The sequence below is a fragment of the Macaca nemestrina genome, chromosome 14 (assembly GCF_043159975.1).
Source record: "Macaca nemestrina isolate mMacNem1 chromosome 14, mMacNem.hap1, whole genome shotgun sequence".
NCBI lineage: Eukaryota > Metazoa > Chordata > Mammalia > Primates > Cercopithecidae > Macaca > Macaca nemestrina.
The window spans coordinates 14201376-14221825 of record NC_092138.1 but is presented as its reverse complement, the minus strand read 5'-3'; the positions used below and the strand labels follow the sequence as shown (position 1 = coordinate 14221825).

At 40.4% G+C, this 20450-nt stretch overlaps 1 protein-coding gene across 7 annotated transcripts in view; it reads right to left on the bottom strand.

Moving 5' to 3' along the window:
* Nucleotides 1–271: 271 nt before the first annotated feature.
* Nucleotides 272–20450, bottom strand: part of LOC105498969 (kinesin family member 27) — an 83895-nt gene continuing 63716 nt past the window's right edge. For 4 of the 7 annotated variants that reach the window (XM_071077611.1, XM_071077614.1, XM_071077612.1 and 1 more), the window contains 4 exons: nt 15195–15401; nt 11980–12178; nt 5807–5971; nt 272–756 (listed from right to left, as the gene is read on the bottom strand). In XM_071077611.1, coding sequence (XP_070933712.1) covers nt 272–756; nt 5807–5971; nt 11980–12178; nt 15195–15401 — 1056 coding nt within the window. Of the gene's footprint in view, nt 757–5806; nt 5972–8019; nt 8319–11979; nt 12179–15194; nt 15402–20450 lie in introns of those variants that run through there. The other 3 variants (XM_071077616.1, XM_071077615.1, XM_071077617.1) reach the window with 3 other exon arrangements.

Below are 20450 nucleotides of genomic sequence, written 5' to 3'. Positions count from 1 at the left end.
GCCTGGAAAAACATTTAAGTGTATTTACAAATGTAAATATTTAAATGTTACCAAGTATTGGAAAACATGTTTACTATGGAAATATAAATTAAACTTCCCAAGTATTCTATAGAAGATGTACACATCTATAGTATATAAAAGAATTAGAGATTCCTTCCTCCCCTTCTTCCTTTATTCTGAGGAAAGAGGTAGTGAAATTGAGCTTTAGTTTTTAACAGGTTAGAAAAAGGAATCTTTTTACATATCTACTGAAAGTTCTATTATTAAATATCTAAGTTTTTAAGTCACTTGGTTTCCTAGATACTTCGATGGAATCAGCAGCCATTGATCCAACCCCAACTCCAAGACTGGAACGTCGCAATGATAGTTCTAAGGCGGAAATTTGACGTAATTCTTTTCGACACAGTTTTACCGGTGTAATACCATGAAGTTGTCCCACATTTCCCGCAACCAGAATTTGGGATGATAGTCGACTGTGAGATTTTGTAAACTGATTATCACCTATTTCTGTTTTATCCTCATTACTTAACATATGCCCACTGGGGGGTGCTAAAGAACTATGAATTGGAGGTAATTCTGGGATATCTTCCCAGAGCTTCTGAGGATTTGGCTGTGTTCTTAAGCTGCTTGCTGAACTGTCCATTTCTCTTTCTCTTCCACTTAATTTCATACTTTCAGGTCTGGATGCCCATTTTAATTCTTCTGAAAGCATGCCTCCTTCTTCTGGCTTCAGGACTCCATCTCCAGCCTCATGATCTAAAAATAATCCCCAAACCAAAAAATTAGATATTATTTCCTCAAAATTAGGTGTTTTAATCAAAACATCTTAACATAAATACATTATTATCACCCAATATGCATAATGTTTTTCAACTTTTTTGTTAAATGACTTATTTTAGATGAACAGATGTGTGAATATATTTTTATTTCACTTATAGGCATCTTGCATGTGAATAACTCACAACTTTAATTCATGGAACAAAGTTGAGAAATAGTCTTTCGGGGGTTTGGTACTCCCTGGAAACATAAGAGTGCTTTGGGCGCCTCTTGTGCCTTTCCATGCTTGCCTTCTCTGCTGGTCTTGCTACTAGTGAATTCTAAATCATGGCCAAGTGATGCCAGCACTGGATAATATTGGCTCTGCCCCGTATCTCAAGGGAAAACTCTGGGACTTGGCATTATATGTGTGGAAATCTGGTCTTGGTTGGCACTCCCAGCATGATAGCAGCGTTCTGCTGTCTGAATGTACTATGGGGTGTGTGCCACAATTTCTGTCATCAAAATGGAAATGAGAGAATACGCCCTAGGTGGGGACACCCCACTGGAATTAGAGTGAAGAGATCAAAGCTAGAGGTTCTTAAAGAATATCTGCTATCAAAGACAAAAACTTGCTTAAGGGAAATACATTATAGGTACTAGACCTAATATGATGAAAAATGCCAACTTTAACATATTGATGCATGCTTAGTATACTTTTCATCCTGCGAAGACGTTTTTCTTTTCTTTTTTTTTTTTGAGATGGAGTCTCGCTCTGTCGCCCAGGCTGGAGTGCAGTGGCACGATCTCAGCTCACTGCAAGCTCCGCCTCCCGGGTTCACACCATTCTCCTGCCTCAGCCTCCTGAGTAGCCGGGACTACAGGCGCCCGCCACCGCGCCCGGCTAATTTTTTGTATTTTTAGTAGAGACGGGGTTTCACCGTGTTAGGCAGGATGGTCTCGATCTCCTGACCTCAGGTGATCTGCCCACCTTGGCCTCCCAAAGTGCTGGGATTAAGGCATGAGCCACCGTGCCTGGCCCAGTCCTGCAAAGACAAAGTTTTAAAACACAGGTTGCACATTGGCAGCTCCCAAGACAAATCTGGCCCAGAGACATGTTTTGCTCGGCCTATAATGTTAGTAATACTTGACCCAAAATTTAAAAATTGAAAAGTTTCTTACAAAAATAGAGATTTACAGCTTTTCTAGAAAAACTGCAAGAGTTAACAGTTTCTAAATTGCAACAGCAGCTGGAACACAGTTGCCACTGACCATTTAGATGACTGCTGCAGTCCCCACTGCTCACTCTGGCTTCCCTGGCTCAGGTAAGCATTCTAGTTTGTAACCCCTGGTTTAAAACATAACTGACTCTCTAGTTCTTAAAATTACCTCAAAATCAAATAACCTAAAATAGCAAATGATCTAGATCCTCGTACATGGAACTCATACAAAGTTGACCACAGACAGTGGCTCCCAGACTTTGCTGTACTTCAGAGTCACTGGGAAGCTTTTAAAAATGTTGCACCCTAGCTGGATGCAGTGGTTCATACCTGTAGCCCCAGCTACTCGAGAGGCTGAGGTGGGAGGATTGCTCAAGCCCAGGAGTTTGAGGCTGCAGTGAGCCATGATTGTACCACTACACTCCAGCCTGGGCAACAGGGCAAGACCCCAACTCTTAAAAAAAAACAAAAAAAATTCGTGCTCCCCAGATGACAGTATCTGGGGGAAGGAGTAAGACATCTTATTTTCAAAAGATGATAAGAGGCTCATTGCTGAGGCTCACTCCAAAGCCCAGTTGGATTCTTCACAAGAAAGTTTCCCTTTTCCAGAATTTTATAATTGAGGGAACCAACTAGGGAAAGATTAATTTGCCCAAGGTCAGATGACTAGTGAAAGAAGTAAGGATTCCACCCCAGATCTTTTGACTCTATTATCCTTACACATAGTTTTATAGTGATTTAAATTGATACGAGGATAGGTTTAAATATAAGTAGAGAGAATGCAGGTTCATATAAAACTGATTTTATCCTGTTAGAAAACGTATACACTGTAACATAGGATGACCATCAAGTGACCCAAGATATTTTAGTCAAAAGATGAATTTTTCTGCAATATGAAAATGCCAAAAATATTCAAAGAAAATGTAAGTCTTGTAGACAGTCTTCTATCAAAACCCACTGAATCGCCAGGCACGGCGGCTCACGCCTGTAATCCCAGCACTTTGGGAGGCCGAGGCTGGTAGATCACCTGAGGTCAGGGGTTCGAGACCAGCCTGGCTGAAATGGTCTCTACTAAAAATACAAAAAATTAGCCGGGCCTGGTGGTGGCACCTGCAATCCCAGTTACTCGGGGGGCTGAGGCAGGAGAATCGCTTGAACCCAGGAGGTGGAGGTTGCAGTGAGCTGAGATAGCGCCACTGTACTCCAGCCTGGGTAACAAGAATGAAACTCCATCTCACAAACAAAAAATAAACAAACAAAAAAACACTGCACCAAATACCAAGATAGTTATTTATTAACTAGGATACTGATTATTAAGCATGTAAAACATTTTCTGGAACTCAGTTTGATATAAATTGCTACATTTTATAATTCAAACAAACCTTGTTTCATGTCATTATATTAGAGTAGCATTATGAGATAGGATATAGTGTAAACTATATCCCCAATATAGTTGCAACTGTATATTTTAAAGCATGGGGAAAATATGAAAAGAATTATGCTCAAATGTGGGTAGGATTATAACTGATTTGTTTTCTTCATTTTCAGATTTTTCTATAATGACTATACATTACTTTTTATAGCCAAAAATAGAAGTATTTTAAATGTTTCTAAGTAGAATAGCAAATTAGCTGAAATAGTATCTCCAACGTTATTATCAAGACTAGACTCCTTGGGTTAGTTGGTCAGAACAGTGTTATTCTCATTGTACACCTCTCCAAAATTAACTGTGTTTTAGATTTGTATGTTTGGTTAAAGAGCAGGATGAAGATCCTGATTTCTTAAACGTGTATATCACATTGTCATTTTAAAGAAATGTCTAGTAGACTCAGTGGCATAAACATGGGCCATTTACAAACTAGATGTCTAATATCAGATACCTCAAATTTGACAGTAGACTTTTTTTAAAAGCTAAAGTGGTCTTATGTTGATTATTCTGTTTCTTACTTGATACCTGTTTACTTTTTAATTTTTGGCAAGTAATGTTTCAAGTTAAAGTGTTAGCTATATATAGCCAGCAGTATTTCAAGTAAATGAGTTTATCGGTAAGTACCTCTGTATTACTATACTGAGAATCAGAAAGTGTCATCTCTTTGGCAGGATTTGTATGTTTGTATCACATCTTTATCCTAAGGCAACTTTTATCCTGGAATACTGAACCAGCAGGAAGAAGATGAGGGACAACATTGACTATGTTATAGTTATTGTTCTGTCCATACGTCACTTGCCTTCTCTAAGCGTCAATGGCCTCATCTGAAAATGCAGTTAGCAGACCTCAGCCTATCCTGAGTTTGGGGGCTAAAGGGAATTATTTTTGAAAATGTCTATACATGATAAATGTCACGAATATAAGTTAGCATTTTTTTGAGACAGACTTTCGCTCTTGTTGCCCAGGTTGGAGTGCAATGGCATGATCTCGGCTCACTGCAACCTCAGCCTCCCAGGTTCAAGCGATTCTCCTGCCTCAGCCTTGTAAGTAGCTGGGATTACAAGCATACACCACCACACCCAGCTAATTTTGTATTTTTTAATAGAGACGGGGTTTCACCATGTTGGTCAGGTTGGTCTTGAACTCCTGACCTCCAGTGATCCGCCCGCCTTGGCCTCCCAAAGTGCTGGGATTACAGGCGTGAGCCACTGCACCTGACCAATTCTACTTCTTTTTTTTTTTTTTTTTTTTTTTTTTTGAGACGGAGTCTCGCTCTGTCGCCCAGGCTGGAGTGCAGTGGCGCGATCTCGGCTCACTGCAAGCTCCGCCTCCCGGGTTCACGCCATTCTCCTGCCTCAGCCTCCCGAGTAGCTGGGACTACAGGCGCCCACAACCGCACCCGGCTAATTTTTTGTATTTTTAGTAGAGACGGGGTTTCACCGTGGTCTCGATCTCCTGACCTTGTGATCCGCCTGCCTCGGCCTCCCAAAGTGCTGGGATTACAGGCGTGAGCCACCGCGCCCGGCCAATTCTACTTCTATTACATATTCAGCATGTATCACTTCATTGCTCATCCATATTATTTTTCACTGGTCTTCTTACATCTTGTGTGCCCATCTTTAAGTAGTTTTCTTTCCAGGTAAAAAATCAGTGTGTGCCTAAAAGATTTTAAAGTCAACTTTTCATAAACCATACTTAAATTACTGAAGTTATTACAATTAAGTTATTAGAATTATTAGCTAATTCTTTTATACAATGTAGACTTTATTATTTTAGAAATATTCATTCCTATATATTCAGCTATCTTAAAGAGGGTATATTTTAATCATAGCAATATATTACCTTCATAGTATTTTTTACTTTTGCAAAGTATAATATTTTGTCATATGTTATCATTTCATTTAGGAATGCGCTAAATCTACGTATCTACATATAATTATACAAGGAAACATCTTTGTCTTAAAAATAGGTTCTATTATATTTTTTAATTTCCAGGGATCATGATATATAAAAAGACCTGATTTATCTTAAAAATACATACTTTTACTCTTATCTACCTTACACCTTTTTAAATGATAATCAGAAGGCTTAATTTACTATAAAATTGAAATACAACAGCTATGTTAGATTATAGAGTTAATTTAGGGATTAAATGAGTTAAGGTCAACAAGCCCCTGGCACATGGCAGACAATCAATAATTGATCATTTCCTTTGCATCTATAAATTTGTTCATTCATCCACTTCTCATGTGGTTCTATCTTAGACAACGATTTTTGTTTACAGAGACAAACAGAAGTATCAATCCTAAGTAACCCAATCAATTGGTAAAGGCTACACTACAAAGCTGGCATGACTTCACCAAATGCTAGAGAAACAGAGTGACAACACTAAAAGTCTTACACTCTGATGGTGCTAGTTGCCGCCGGATTGCTTCCCCTACCAGTTCCTTAAGTTTCTTCTTAAGATCCCGGCTGGTTTTCTTATAGAAATAAAGATCTTTTTCCAACTGCTGGATTTTATCTTCATATGTTTTGAAAGTTTCCATAATGCCTTCTTCATCTTGTTCTATACAACAAAAATTTGCATTTAAAATCAGTTTTAAATAAATGATGCAAAATTATGTTTTTGTTTGTTTGTTTGAGACAGAGTTTCACACTGTTGCCCAAGCTGGAGTGCAGTGGCGCGAGCTGCTCGGCTCACTGCCAGTTCCGCCTCCTGGGTTCACACCATTCTCCTACCTCAGCCTCCCGAGTAGCTGGGACTACAGGTGCCTGGCACCACACCCAGCTAATTTTTTTGTATTTTTAGTAGAGACGGGGTTTCATCGTGTTAGCCAGGATCGTCTCGATCTCCTGACCTCGTGATCCACCTGCCTCGGCTTCCCAAAGTGCTGGGATTACAGACATGAGCCACCATGCCCAGCTGCAAAATTATGTTTTTAACACAGCCCCTGGACTATATAAGCATGTTACACATATCTGTTACCTGAATGGGTTTGTTTTCAGCCACAATTTGGATGTCAGGTATTGATGCCAAGTATTGACTGTGTCTGTGAGGGTGTTGCCAAAGGAGGTTAACATTTGAGTCAGTGGGCTGGGGAAGACACACCCACCCTTAATCTGGTGGGAACCATCTAATCAGCTGCCAGTGAATATAAAGCAGGCAGAAAAACATAAAAAGGCGAGGCTGACCTAGCCTCCCAGCCTACATCTTTCTCCATGCTGGATGCTTCCTGTCCTTGAACATCAGACTCCAGGCTCTTCAGTTTCGAGACTCAGACTGGCTCTTCTTGCTCCTCAAGCTTGCAGACAGCCTACCATGGGACCTTGTGATTGTGTAAGTTAATAATAAACTCCCCTTTATATATATATGTAGACAGATATATTTATATATAGATATATTTATATAGATATCTATATATATTTATATAGTTATCTATATATATATTTATATATATATATGTCTTCTATTAGTTCTGTCCCTTGTCCCTCTAGAGAACCCTGACTAATACAGGTTTTGGTACCAGGAGTGGTTCTAGAGGAACAGAATATTAAGGATGGAGTTCTTTTGTTGGTTTTGGGGTTTCTGGAGTTGGCTGCTTAATCTGATTAGACCCAAAAATGCTAAGGACTCTACTTCTAATAGTATGGAGAACACTGATAGTCCTTGGCATGAACTGTTTAGGGAATTATGCAAAATAAATGCATTTGACACTCCTGATTCACTGCTCATGAGAGGCAAGGAGTTTAGTGACTCTATACGTAATAAATTTGACCATATGTGGAGAACCACGGAACATAATGAAGCTGGTTGGTTGCTCCTAAGTTCAGTGGACAAAGTGATGAAAGAAAATGATGAACTCTTCTGCCTCAGTAAAATTTCTAGGGGTCCAGTGGTGTGGGGCCTGTCGAGATATTCCTTCTAAGGTGAAGGATAAGTTTCTGCATTTGGCCCTTCTACAACCAAGAAAAGAGGCACAACGCCTAGTGGGCCTATTTGGATTTTGAAGGCAGCACATTCCTCATTTGGGTGTGTTACTCTGGCCCATTTATCGAGTGACCTGAAAGGCTGCCAGTTTTGAATGGTGTGCAGAAGAGGAGAAGGCTCTGCAGTAGGTCCAGGCTGCTGTGCAAACTCCCTGCCCCTTGGGCCATATGACCCAGCAGATCCAATGGTGCTTGAGGTGTTAGTGGCACACAGGGATGCTGTTTGGAGCCTCTGGCTGGTCCCCAAAGGTGAATCACAGCAGAGGCTTCTAGGATTTTGGAGCAAGGCCCTGCCATCTTCTGTAGATAACTACTCTTCTTTTGAGAGACAGCTCTTGGCCTGTTACTGGGCTTTGGTGGAAACTGAATGTTTGACTATGGGTCATCAAGTCACCATGTGACCTGAACTGCCCATCATGAACAGGGTGCTTTCTGACCCATCTAGCTATAAAGTGGGTCGTGCACAGCAGCATTCCATCATCAAATAGAAATGCTATATATGTGATCAGGCTCAAGCAGGTCCTGAAGGCATAAGTTACATGAGGAAGTGGCACAAATGCCCATGGTCTCCACTCACCACCCTGCCTTCTCTCCCCAGCCTGCACCAATGGCCTCATGGGCAGTTTCCTATGACCAGTTGACAGAGGAAGAGAAGACTAGGGCCTGGTTCACAGATGGTTCTGCACGATATGCAGGCACCACCTGAAAGTGGACAGCTGCGGCACTACAGCCCCTTTCTAGGACATACCTGAAGGACACCAGTGAAGGGAGATCTTCCCAGTGGGCAGAAATTCGAGCAGTGCACCTGGTTGTCCACTTTGCATGGAAGAAGAAATGGCCAGATATGCGGTTATATACTGATTCATGGGCTGTAGCCAGTGGTTTCGCTGGATGGTCAGAGACTTGGAAGAAGCATGATTGGAAAACTGGTGACAAAGAATTTTGGGGAAGAGATATGTGGATGGACCTCTCTGAGTAGTCAAAAACTGTGAAGATATTTGTATCCCATGTGAGTGTTCACCAACAGATGACCTCAGCAGACGAGGATTTTAATAATCAAGTGGATACGATAACCCGTTTTGTGGACACCACTCAGCCTCTTTCCTCAGCCACCCCTTTCATTGCCCAATGGGCCCACGAACAAAGTGGCCATGGTGGCAGGGATGTGGGCTCAGCAACATGGATTTCCACTCACCAAGGCTGACCTGACTACAGCCACTGCTGAGTGCCCAATTTGCCAGCAGCAGAGACCAACACTGAGCCCTCAATATGGCACCATTCCTCAGGGTGATCAGCCAGCTACCTGGTGGCAGGTTGATTATATTGGACCTCTTCTGTCATGGAAAGGGCAGAGGTTTGTCCTCACTGGAATAGACACTTAACTCCGGATGTGGGTTTGCCTATCCTGCATGCAATACTTCTGCCAAGATTACCATCCGTGGACTCACAGAATGCCTTATCCACTGTCATGGTATTCCACACAGCATTGCCTCTGACCAAGTCACTCACTTCATGGCTAAAGAAGTGCGGCAGTGGGCTCATGCTCATGGGATTCACTGGTCATTCACAGGATGAAGGTCCCTATCACCCTGAAGCAGCTAGATTGATAGAACAGTGGAATGGCCTTTTGAAGTCACAATTACAACGCCAACTAGATGATAATACTTTGCAGGGCTGGGACAAAGTTCTCCAGAAGGCCATATATGCTCTGCATCAGCATCCAATATATGATACTGTTTCTCCCATAGCCAGGATTCACGGGTCCAGGGACCAAGGGGTGGAAGTGGAAGTGGCACCACCCACCATCACCCCTAGTGATCCAGTAGCAACATTTTTGCTTTCTGTTCCCGCAGCATTACGTTCTGCTGGCCTAGAGGTCTTTGTTCCAGAGGAAGGAACACAGCCACCAGGAGACACACAATTAAAAGTTAAGATTGCCACCTGGACACTTTGGGCTCCACCTACCTTTAAGTCAACAGGCTAAGAAGGGAGTTACAGTGTTGGCTGGGTGACCTGGACTATCAAGATGAAATCAGTCTACTCCTCCATAACAGAAGTAAGGAAGAGTATGCACGAAATACAGGAGATCCATTAGGGCGTCGCTTAATATTACCATGCTTTGTGATTAAGGTCAATGGGAAACTACAACAGCCCAATCCAGTCAGGACTACAAATGGTCCAGACCCTTCAGGAATGAAGGTTTGGGTCACTCCACTAGGAAAAAAGCCCACAACCTGCTGAGGTGTTTGCTGAAGGCAAAGGGAATACAGAATGGGTAGCAGAAGAAGGTAGTCATCAATACCAGCTATGACCACGTGACCAGCTGCAGAAACGAGGACTGTAACTGTCATATTTCCTCCTTATTTTGTTAAAAACATGTTTGTGCATGTATACACTCGTACAAAGAAAATATCTTCATTTTATTTCCTTTTCCTTTATCACGTGACACAAGATTTATTGACTTCACATCAGCATTTAAGTATTGTTAACTTTCTGTATTAGCGTTTGGGTTGGGGATTGGTGCATTTCCGGTTGTACAAAGGACAGCTGTATTATGTTAGGTGTAATTATAACCTATTATCTTTATTTGAAGATTATGTATGATCTCAGGAGATGTGTATACGTGAGTTCAAGTTGACAAGGGATGGACTTGTGATGGTTAATACTGAGTGTCAACTTGATTGGATTGAAGGATGCAAAGTATTGATCCTGGGTGTGTCTGTGAGGGTGTGGCCAAAGGAGGTTAACATTTGAGTCAGTGGGCTGGGGAAGGCAGATCCAACCTTAATCTGGTGCACCATCTAATCAGCTGCCAATGAATATAAAGCAGGCAAAAAACATAAGAAGGTGAGACTGGCCTAGCCTCCCAGCCTGTATCTTTCTCCCATGCTGAGTGCTTCCTGTCCTCGAACATCAGACTCCAAGTTCTTTAGTTTTGAGACTTGGGCTGGCTTCCTTGCTCCTCAAGCTTGCAGACAGCCTATTGTGGGACCTTGTGATCGTGTAAGTCAATACAATAAACTCCCCTTTATATTTATATATATATGTCCGATATATATCCTATATATTTTATATATTTCGTGTGTGTGTGTGTGTGTGTGTGTGTGTGTGTATATTCTGTACCTTTAGAGATCCTTGATTAATACAGATGGGGTCCTACTATGGTGCCCAGGCTGCTTTCAAGTAAGCCTCCCACCACAACCTTCCAAAATGCTGGGACTATAGGCATGAGCCACTGCACCCAGCCACAACTTTGTTATGAACAATTTGTACAGCTATAGAAATGAATGACTTTTTTACTTTTTTTTTTTTTTTTTTTTGAGACAGGGTCTTACTCTGTCACCCAGGCTGGAGTGCAGTGGTGTGACCACAGCCACTGCAGGCTCAACCTCTGGGACTCAGGTGATCCTCCCATCTCAGCCTCCCAAGTAGCTGGGACTACAGGCACATGCCACCACGCTTGGCTAGTTTTTTGTATTTTTTGTAGAGATGGGGTTTCACCATGTTGTCCAGGATGGTCTCGAATTTCTGGGCTCAAACGATCCTCTTCACTCAGCCTCCCAAAGTGCTGGGATTACAGGGATGAGCCACCGTGTTTGGCCAAGTTTTTATATATTCTTTTTTGGCCATAGCATGAACTTTTGTGGTATAATCCCAGTCACTTTAAAAAATATTAAAACATCAGTTTCAGAACTAAACTAAGGTAAGGAGAGCATGTTTGAATGTAATGATGTGTGAGATCTTGCAAGGAAATCGTCATTAGGCAACTGGTTGCTAATTAACCAGTGACAGAATTAACTTAGAGGCAAATTGCCTCAACACTCAAATTCACAGATTTTTCCAGTTTTCTGCTTACTCAGGTTGCTTCTTCCAGATCCCTTTTGATCTATTTTCAGTTATGGGTTTATGAGAATCAAGACTAAGCAGCTTGAATTGAAGGAGTAACAGTATCACCTAACAATGATTTTGCTGCCATAGTAGCTGTCTGTATACTGGCCATATGCTTAGGTAAAATGAGGCCAGATCACTCTGAGAGTTTTCTATCAGAGTTGGTGGTGAACTACTGCTCACTGATAATGGTACGTGCCCATCAATGGCAGTATAATTTTGACCCAAGATATAACTTTAATGCAGAAAATTTTATAATCAACTGACAATTATAACCAGAAATATAACTAGGAATATGACAGAACCTATCACTTTAATTTTGTGAGTGGAAAATAACTTAAATATGATAGTATTATATCCCTGGGAAATAAAAAAAAATTCAACTGTATACCAAAAAGCCTGAATTAATCCCACATTTCTACATAAAGACTAGACCAACAACAAGCTGACAGGATTGTAGCAGTTCTTATGTGCATACTGGAGGCAGGCAGAAGGGATGGCATTCCAAGCACGAATAGCCCTACAACAAAGTCAACTGTCCCAAAATGCAGCAACCAAAGCATGTAAAGCCCAAAAACTTAGACAAGTAGCAACTATTTAAACATGTTGAGCTTTTAAGTGATCAAATTCTGTCCTGTCTTCCTTCAGTACCCGCACCTACACATCGACTTTACCTAACTGTCAAAAAGGGGAAGTTACCTTTGAAATGATGTAACAGCAACTGCATCTTTTGTTCATGTTCCTTTTGCTGGAGGGTCAGTCTCCGGTCACACTGCAATTTTAGATGGTCCAGTGCAGATTCTAATTCACGAACCATATTATCCCGTTCCAGAACTTTCATTTTCATTTCTTCATTATATAACTGTTGTTTCCGTTCAGCTTCTCGCAAATTCACCACCTAGCAAATACATATTTTGACCTGTTAAGTGTGTCTTAGATAAGCTAATATAATAATCTACTTTTCTTAGGCTACTTAAAGATCAATTTCCTTAATCTCCATAGTGTAAATGATTCCTGCCAGGTATTGGGTCCTTAGGCAAATGCTTTGCAACATATTCACAAAACAACCTAACAGCCTTTTGAATTTGTTGGAATTCAGGCTAGGCACGGTGGCTCATGCCTGTAATCCCAGCACTTTGGGAAGCTGAGGTGGGAGTTTGAGACCAACCTGACCAACATGGTAAAACCCCATCTCTACTAAAAAAAAAAATACAAAATTAGCTGGGTGTGGTGGTGCATGCCTGTAATCCCAACTACTTGGGAGGCTGAAGCAGGAGAATGGCTTAAACCCGGGAGGCGGAGGTTGCAGTGGGGCCAAGATCGCCCCATTGCACTCCAGCCTGGGCGACAAGAGCAAAACTCCATCTCGGGAAAAAAAAAAAAAAAAAAAAAAAAACAGAATTTGTTGGAATTCTGAATTGATGACACTTTCTATTACTTTTTTTTTTTTTTGAGATGGAGTTCGCTCTATTGCCCAGGCTGGAGTGCAGTGGCGCGATCTCGGCTCACTGTAAGCTCCACCTCCCAGGTTCACGCTATTCTCCTGCCTCAGTCTCCCAAGTAGCTGGGACTATAGGCGCCCACCACCACGCCCAGCTAATTTTTTGTATTTTTAGTAGAGATGGGGTTTCACCGTGTTAGCCAGGATAGTCTCAATCTCCTGGCCTTGTAATCCACCCGCCTCAGCCTCCCAAAGTGTTGGGATTACAGGCGTGAGCCACCGCGCCCAGCCAACCCTTTCATTTTTAATGTACTGTTGCTCTAATAATCACCCTTCCATAATTTCTTAAATGTAATCTATGTGGTTTATATTTAATAATTCTGTAACTTTATTTCTCTAGTCTAAGTGGATAGTGAGAGGGTAAAGATTCTTGAAACATCTAGACAATTCCAAGATTAAACTCCAGAATGGATGTTATAAATAAGTGACAGTTTGGGTGTTTTGTTGTTGTTGTTGTTAAGATGGAGCCTCACTCTGTCACCTCAGGTTGGAGTGCAGTGGTGTAATCATAGTTCACTGCAGCTTCCAACTCCTGAGATCAAGTGATCCTCCCACCTCAGCCTCCCACATAGCTGGGAGCACAGGTACATGCCATCATGCCTGGCTAATTTTTTTAAAAAATTTTTTCATAGAGACAGGGTCTCACTATGTTGCCCAAGCTAGTCTTGAATTCCTGGCCTCAAGTGATCCTCCTGCCTCGGTGTCCCAAAGCACTGGGATCCTCCTACCTCAGTGTCCCAAAGCCACCACACCCAGCCATGTTATGCATTTTGTCTATTGGATTCTTCCCTGCTGATGTAAAGTAAAAATACTTCAGATAATGTCTACATCACAGAACTTGTTAATAATCTAATGACCTCTCCAGAAAAATAATCATTAATACAAGGGTTCCCAGGATCAGAAAATCCACTGACCTTAGTCAGGTTGCCTTGCTTTAAGAGTAGCACAAGGGCCAGGTGGGGTGGCTCACACCTGTAATCCCAGCACTTTGGGAGGCTGAGGCAGGAGGGTCACGAGGTCAGGAGTTTGAGACCAGCCTGGCCAACATGGTGAAACCCCATCTCTACTAAAAATACAAACATTAGCCGGGCATGGTAGCATATGCCTGTAATCCTAGTTACTCAGGAGGCTGAGGCAGGAGAATTGCTTGAACCTGGAGGGCGGAGGTTGCAGTGAGCCGAGATCACACCAGCCTGGACAACAGAGTGAGACTCCGTCTCGGGGAAAAAAAAAAGAGCAGCATAAAGAGTTATCTACATCAAAGGACTCCACCATCTTTCTACCCTCCAAACATGCAACAATAGGATGCACTCTCATCAATAACAGTAACAGCAGCTTACTACTGATGACAATTATCTAAGAGGAGGCTGTGCATAACATTTTTCATTTTTTTCCTTATTTTACAGAATTATAATTTTATTTAATTTTTTTGAGACAGGCTGTTGCTCTGTTGCCCCAGGCTGAAGTGCAGTAATGATCATAGCTCACTACAAACTCAAATTCCTGGGCTCATGTGATCCTCCTGCCTCAGCCTCCCAACTATCTAGGACTACAAGTGTATGCTACCATACCCGGCTAATTCTGGTATTTTTTGTAGAGACAGGATCTCAAATTCTGGGCTCAAATGATTCTCTTGACTCAGCCTCCCGAAGTGCTGGGATTACAAGCATGAGCCACTGCGCCTGGCCTTAGGACTTAATTTTAAAATATCAGTGTTTCATTTTTCATTAATTGTCAGATATTCCCATAAATTGAATGTACTTTTCAAAGAAAGGGTTATCTCATTGTTTAACACTTCATAATATGTATCTTAAGTGGAAAAGACATTAGAGAAAAGATGGATATAGTTCTCAATGCTATGAAACATCTCTGGATTAGAAAATGGTTTAATCTGTAAAAAATACAACATTTTAATTGATTTAGGCACATTCAGGTTAATAAAATCTATTATTATCTTTGCCACTGATACACCACTTCATCTTCATTTCAACTAATACATTACAAGAAAGTACAGATTCCTCTACCCTATAGCAATGAAGGAAAGGGAATCAAAACTTGGAGGGCCTTTGATTTTTCATGAGTGCCAGGTAGCAACATCCAAATCTAGAAATCATCCAAGAAATAATGAGCAAGGAATATAACTTAAATTCTTTGGTTTTAAAAACTTTCAAAAAGGACTTCTTTTGAAAGACCCTCTAACTTTAAGAACCTCACAAAGTTAGGCCTACATATTTGGATAATCACAAAGCTTTCAGATGACAACATTTAGTTCTATAAAGAGAAATCATGCTTAAATTTGTAGTTACACCATCAAATCTTTGAGTCTTTCAATTTCTTTAAAAATTCAAAATGTAGGATGTAAGCATCTTGACCCATCTTTATAAGAAAAATATTCTGACCCTCAAAAACAAACCTTATTGAAATATCTGAAAAGAATAGCTCTAATCTCAACAGGACTCAGGCAAGCTATTTGTTCCAAGACATTTGCTTCACTACGAGAGAGGTTATGGAATGATGCTCTAAGTGAGTTCCGGCGACGCTGGATACTTTCATTCTTATATTCAATTGCAGCTTCCAAAGCTTCAATCCCTTCTTCAAGTTGGAAAAGAACATGTTCTTCCTAGATATAACAGAAATCACTCATTTTAAATGAAATAGTATAACTTTGACTTTGTCATATACTCAGATCCTACTAAACTATTTGAGTCTAATGGACATTACCACTCTTTTACTAGATTTTAAGAAAATGTTTTTTGAGTGCTTGCTATACCACATAATGCAGTGTGTGTATACATGTGTGTATACACACACATACACACACACACAACATATTAACATAATCATTAAGTCCTCACAATAAACCTGATGGAATGAAATGGAAAAGACAGAAGTTTAGGTGAGTTCTGAAATGTTCCAAGGTCATACTACAAATGCTGATCATCTAATCCAAGGAATATACTTGAACAAAGCCTAAGCCCACAGGATTAGCAGTATTGTCATGCATCTCCTCCATAGTCCCTAAAGTGCATATTATGTGTCAATATTTCCACTAGTGAGATCCAGAGATTTACTGTTGTCCCTTCAATGATCTATCAAAACAATATACTGCCTAGAGGGAATAACTTACTCTAAATATTTAGAATAAGTTATTAAGAACTAGTAATAAAAAAAAGCACAATATGGCATTAAAAAGTAGTGAGGATTTAAGTATCTGACATATTTCATAAGATTCCTATGAAATGTTATTAGAAGGAAAATGTAGGCGTTATAAAATAGGGCAGCGTAGTATTTTTTCACATACCAGAGAAGATCGATGAATCCCTGTCGGAAAACCTACAAGTTTTTTTCTTTTCTTTTTTTTTTTTGGACACAGGGTCTCACTATGTTGCCCAGGCTGAACTCAAACTCTTGGCTCAAGCGAACCTCCTACCTTGCCCTCCTGAGTAGCTGGGACTACAGGCACACACTACCATGCCCAGCTCTTCCAGTTCTTTGAACTATCCAAATACATGTTATGTTGGTGATACAAATCTCTGGCAAGGAATTACCTCAGATTGGTGAGACTTGGATATATGTTTCCATATACCTATACCTATTGTGGAGGCCACCTCAATAAGTTCCTGTGGCAGACTGACTTGTCCATCTCCACACCCTTATTGCCCAGCACAGTACCTATCATATAGTTTGAACTCAGTATCTGTTAACTTAAGAAAGAGGAGAAAAAAATTTTTCATGTGTCCTTGGTTACAGGACCCATGTTATTTCTCTCCACTCCTCCCCCTAACACCCCAAAGGAAAATAATGTGAATATTTCTTTCTTTCTCTTTTTTTTTTTCTTTCTGAGACAGGGTCGTGGTGGGATCTCAGCTCACTGCAACCTCCACCTCTTGGGTTTAAGGATTTAAGCAATTCTCCTGCCTCAGCCTCCCAAGTAGCTGGGATTATAGGTGCATGCCATCACGCCTAGCTAATTTTTGTATTTTTAGTTGAGAAGGGGTTTCGCCACATTGGCCAGGCTGGTCTTGGAACTCCTGACTTCAGGTGATCTGCCTGCCTCAGCCTCCCAACGTGATGGGATTATAGGTGTGAGCCACCATGCCTGGCCAAGAGTGTGAATATTTCTGATCTACCTAAAGAAAAATGCTCATAAGCCATTCTTTTTCTCTGTGCAATCACTAACCATATGGAATTTGATAGTTTGATCACTGCTTCATAAGGAATAAAATAATATTCACCTTTTCAAGAAAAAAAATCCTTAAATACTAAAATGTACTTAGGTGAACAAGTAAGAGGAGCCACAAATAAAAGTGAATTATCCAAAATAGAGTAAGTCCTTATCATCAATAGGTTCTTGGAAACTGTGACTTTAAGAGAAACAATATATAATACAACAATTTTTTTTTTCCTATTAACTTCATAACAAAAGCAACTATGTTGAAGGAAAACAATGTAATTTGAGGACCTGATGTACATGGTGTCTCTTAAAGTCACAATTTCCAAGAACCTATCCACAATGTTCAGTGAGGACTTTACTGTACTTGACTTTTGAATTCATACTGTGACTATATTTTATCAAAAACAAATGTGAAGAGTTTGCCTTTATACGTGGCTGAGGACAATTTCATATAAATTCAGTTTCTATGGTTTTGGATCTAAGTTAAGGAAGTACTGAGATAATATAAGGTAGTATGAATATAGAAACCCAAGGACAGCCCACTCCAGTGAGGATGCAGCATATCAATGTTTGTAGTTCCCTCTAACTCAGCAATAGGTATAGGTTGACAAGATACGTGGCAATGGGAAACTATCCTGGGATGAAAAATTTGTCACAATACATACCACAGGTTATCAAGAGTTGACTGTTTTATGATCGAGCACTGCTTTTCAACTTTAATGTGTACCGAGGAGCTCACTAGAATTCAGATTCTGATCCAGCAAGTCCAATTGGGGCCTGAGGATCTGCATTTCTAACAAGATCCCAAGTGATGCTGTTGCTGCTGGTCCAGAGACCAAGTAAAATGAAACAAAAAACTAATGATAACTTTTAAGCAAGCACTGCATAGATTTCTCTATAAATTATATGTTCTCAGCAGGGTGCGGTGGCTCATGCCTGTAAACCCAGCACTTTGGGAGGCTGAGGCGGGTGGATCACTTGAGGTCAGGAGTTCGAGACCAGCCTGACCAACATAGCGAAACCTCGTCTCTACTAAAAATGCAAAAATTAGGCTGGGCGCGGTGGCTCACGCCTGTAATCCCAGCACTTTGGGAGGCCAAGGTGGGCGGATCACGAGGTCAGGAGATCGAGACCATCTTGGTCAACATGATGAAACCCCATCTCTACTAAAATACAAAAAATTAGCCAGGCGTGATGGCACGTGCCTGTAATCCCAGCTACTTGGGAGATTGCAACAGGGGAATTGCTTGCAACAGGGGAATCGCTTGAACCAGGGAGGTGGAGGTTGCAATGAGCTGGGATCATGCCACTGCACTCTAGCCTGGTGACAGAGCAAGACTCTGTCTCGGGGGGAAAAAAAAAAAAAAAATTAGCTGGGCATGGTGGCGCACGTCTGTAATCCCAGCTACTCGGGAGGCTGAGGCAGGAGAATTGCTTGAACCCAGGAGGCAGAGGCAGTGAGCCGAGATCGCACCACTACACTTCAGCCTGAGCGACAGAGACTACATTTCCAAAAAAAAAATTGTATGTTCTCATAAAATGCGAAATTGAAAGTTTAAAAGATTAAATAAAGATAATAGTTCTTATATTTTCCTCCCTACTTACTAAGCAACTACTCTGTATTATTAGAAACCTAAGGTTCAAGTATTCTTTAATTTTAGTTTCTGAATTTTACCAAAAAAAAAAAAAGAGCAGTGTGACTTGTCTGTAGTAAATTGTTGAGTAATCTTCTATTAGTGTAACGATCTAAAATCTATCAATTTCCATAAAGTAATAAAATTAGGAAAAATATTTTAATTTACTGTGGAAAGAGAAAATAATCCTAAACAAGTTTAAAGACATTAAGATAGCAAACCATTCCAACTAGATTTTATTGATACCTTGTGTCACATCAGAATCTCATGCTCTTGATCATCTGCTAGTGACAGATCTATTTGGGAATATTAACCTTGGCTTTAAAATTGTGGTAAGAGCAGAGCCTCACTTGAGAGCTACACTAAGAAGAACCAACCATGTGGAAGAAAGGGACATAGAAGCTCATGTGACTAATTAGAACTCTACCAGTTGTAGGAGGCTCATCCTTCCCTCAAACCCCAGTCCAGAATAGCTGCAAAATAGGTATCATGCATCATACTATATTTTCACCACAAATCTGTAAATGCTTTTTGTTACAGGATCCCACATGAAATAGAAACCTAAATGTTTCTTGATTTAATGGAACTCTACCCTACTGCAAACGTAATTTGTTAATTCTCATCTCTGTGCCTTATTCAAAGATGTTCTATCTAAAACGGACTTCTCATATCTGCCACTGCATATCATGTTTTTCATAATCTAGCTCAAGATTCTGATCTACTGAGGCTGCCTTGATGAATCTTCCCCCAAATGATCACTTCATTGCTTTGAATAAATAATGTAAGAGGTATAGCTGTAAATACATTATCCACAACTTGATTTTCAATGTCCTTCAGAGTTTAGAGTTTTCTTATATTTTTACCTGTTTTCCCAAATAGAATATTAATTTCTCAAGGGAAACATAATACTTTGGTTTTTTTTGTTTTTAGTTTTTGCTTCTTCTATAGAGCTTAGTTATAGTCACAGGCAGGCAGAATTCCTTAAATATTTGAATTCTGCTGTATCTTAGGCTCTCATGTCTTCAAATCTATAAGCCTTGGACTCCAATTTAACACCTTGGGAGGACAACCTGGCTCTCTGTTCCTCTGCACATTTACCCAGCTTAAATTATAAAACAGGGCAATAGAGGTCTATAATGTTCCTTTCAACTGCCACTTAGCCCCCAGTCAAGGATTGATTTGTAAATCAATCCTTTCATCAATTCTCAATGAGCAACAATCTAACGTTATCCTTGCTCCTATTTCTTAACTAGCCCCCTTAACTTCCTGTCACTTGCTCCAAACTAAAACACTACAAGATTCACCAATGTGTGTGATTCTCAGCTATTCACCTTCTCTGAGCAACTTTCCCTTGCTTTGGTAATGATAAGACACCAACAATAAATACCTGGGGAGGCAGTTCCGATTCAAAAATTCATCTTTCTCTGATGAAGTAAGGTACAGGTACCACTGCCAACTGACTGAAAATTTTGAAAAAAGACAAAGTCTGGGGCAATTTGACAGCCTGTAAATGAATCATCTTCTACATAGTTTTAAAAAACTAGAACTAAAACTATAGTTTTAAAAAACTGTAACTGTAACTAAAAGGTCTTTTACTGGGATTGGAATTTTATGCATCTATTTGGCTGGACATAGTATGGACACTGGGCCTTCTCAACCAAGGTTTCATGGAAAGAATTAACCCCTAATTCCTTAGGCATCTGCTGTATGTAATAAATTACCTAGTATCATTCACGAAATATGTATAGAGAAAAGTCAGGTGCCCTCCAAAAGAGTCCCTCAAATCATTTTCTATGTTCTGTGATTTCAGACGAGAAACCCCAGCTGAGGAGGCAAATATACTCAAGGAAAGTAATAGTTT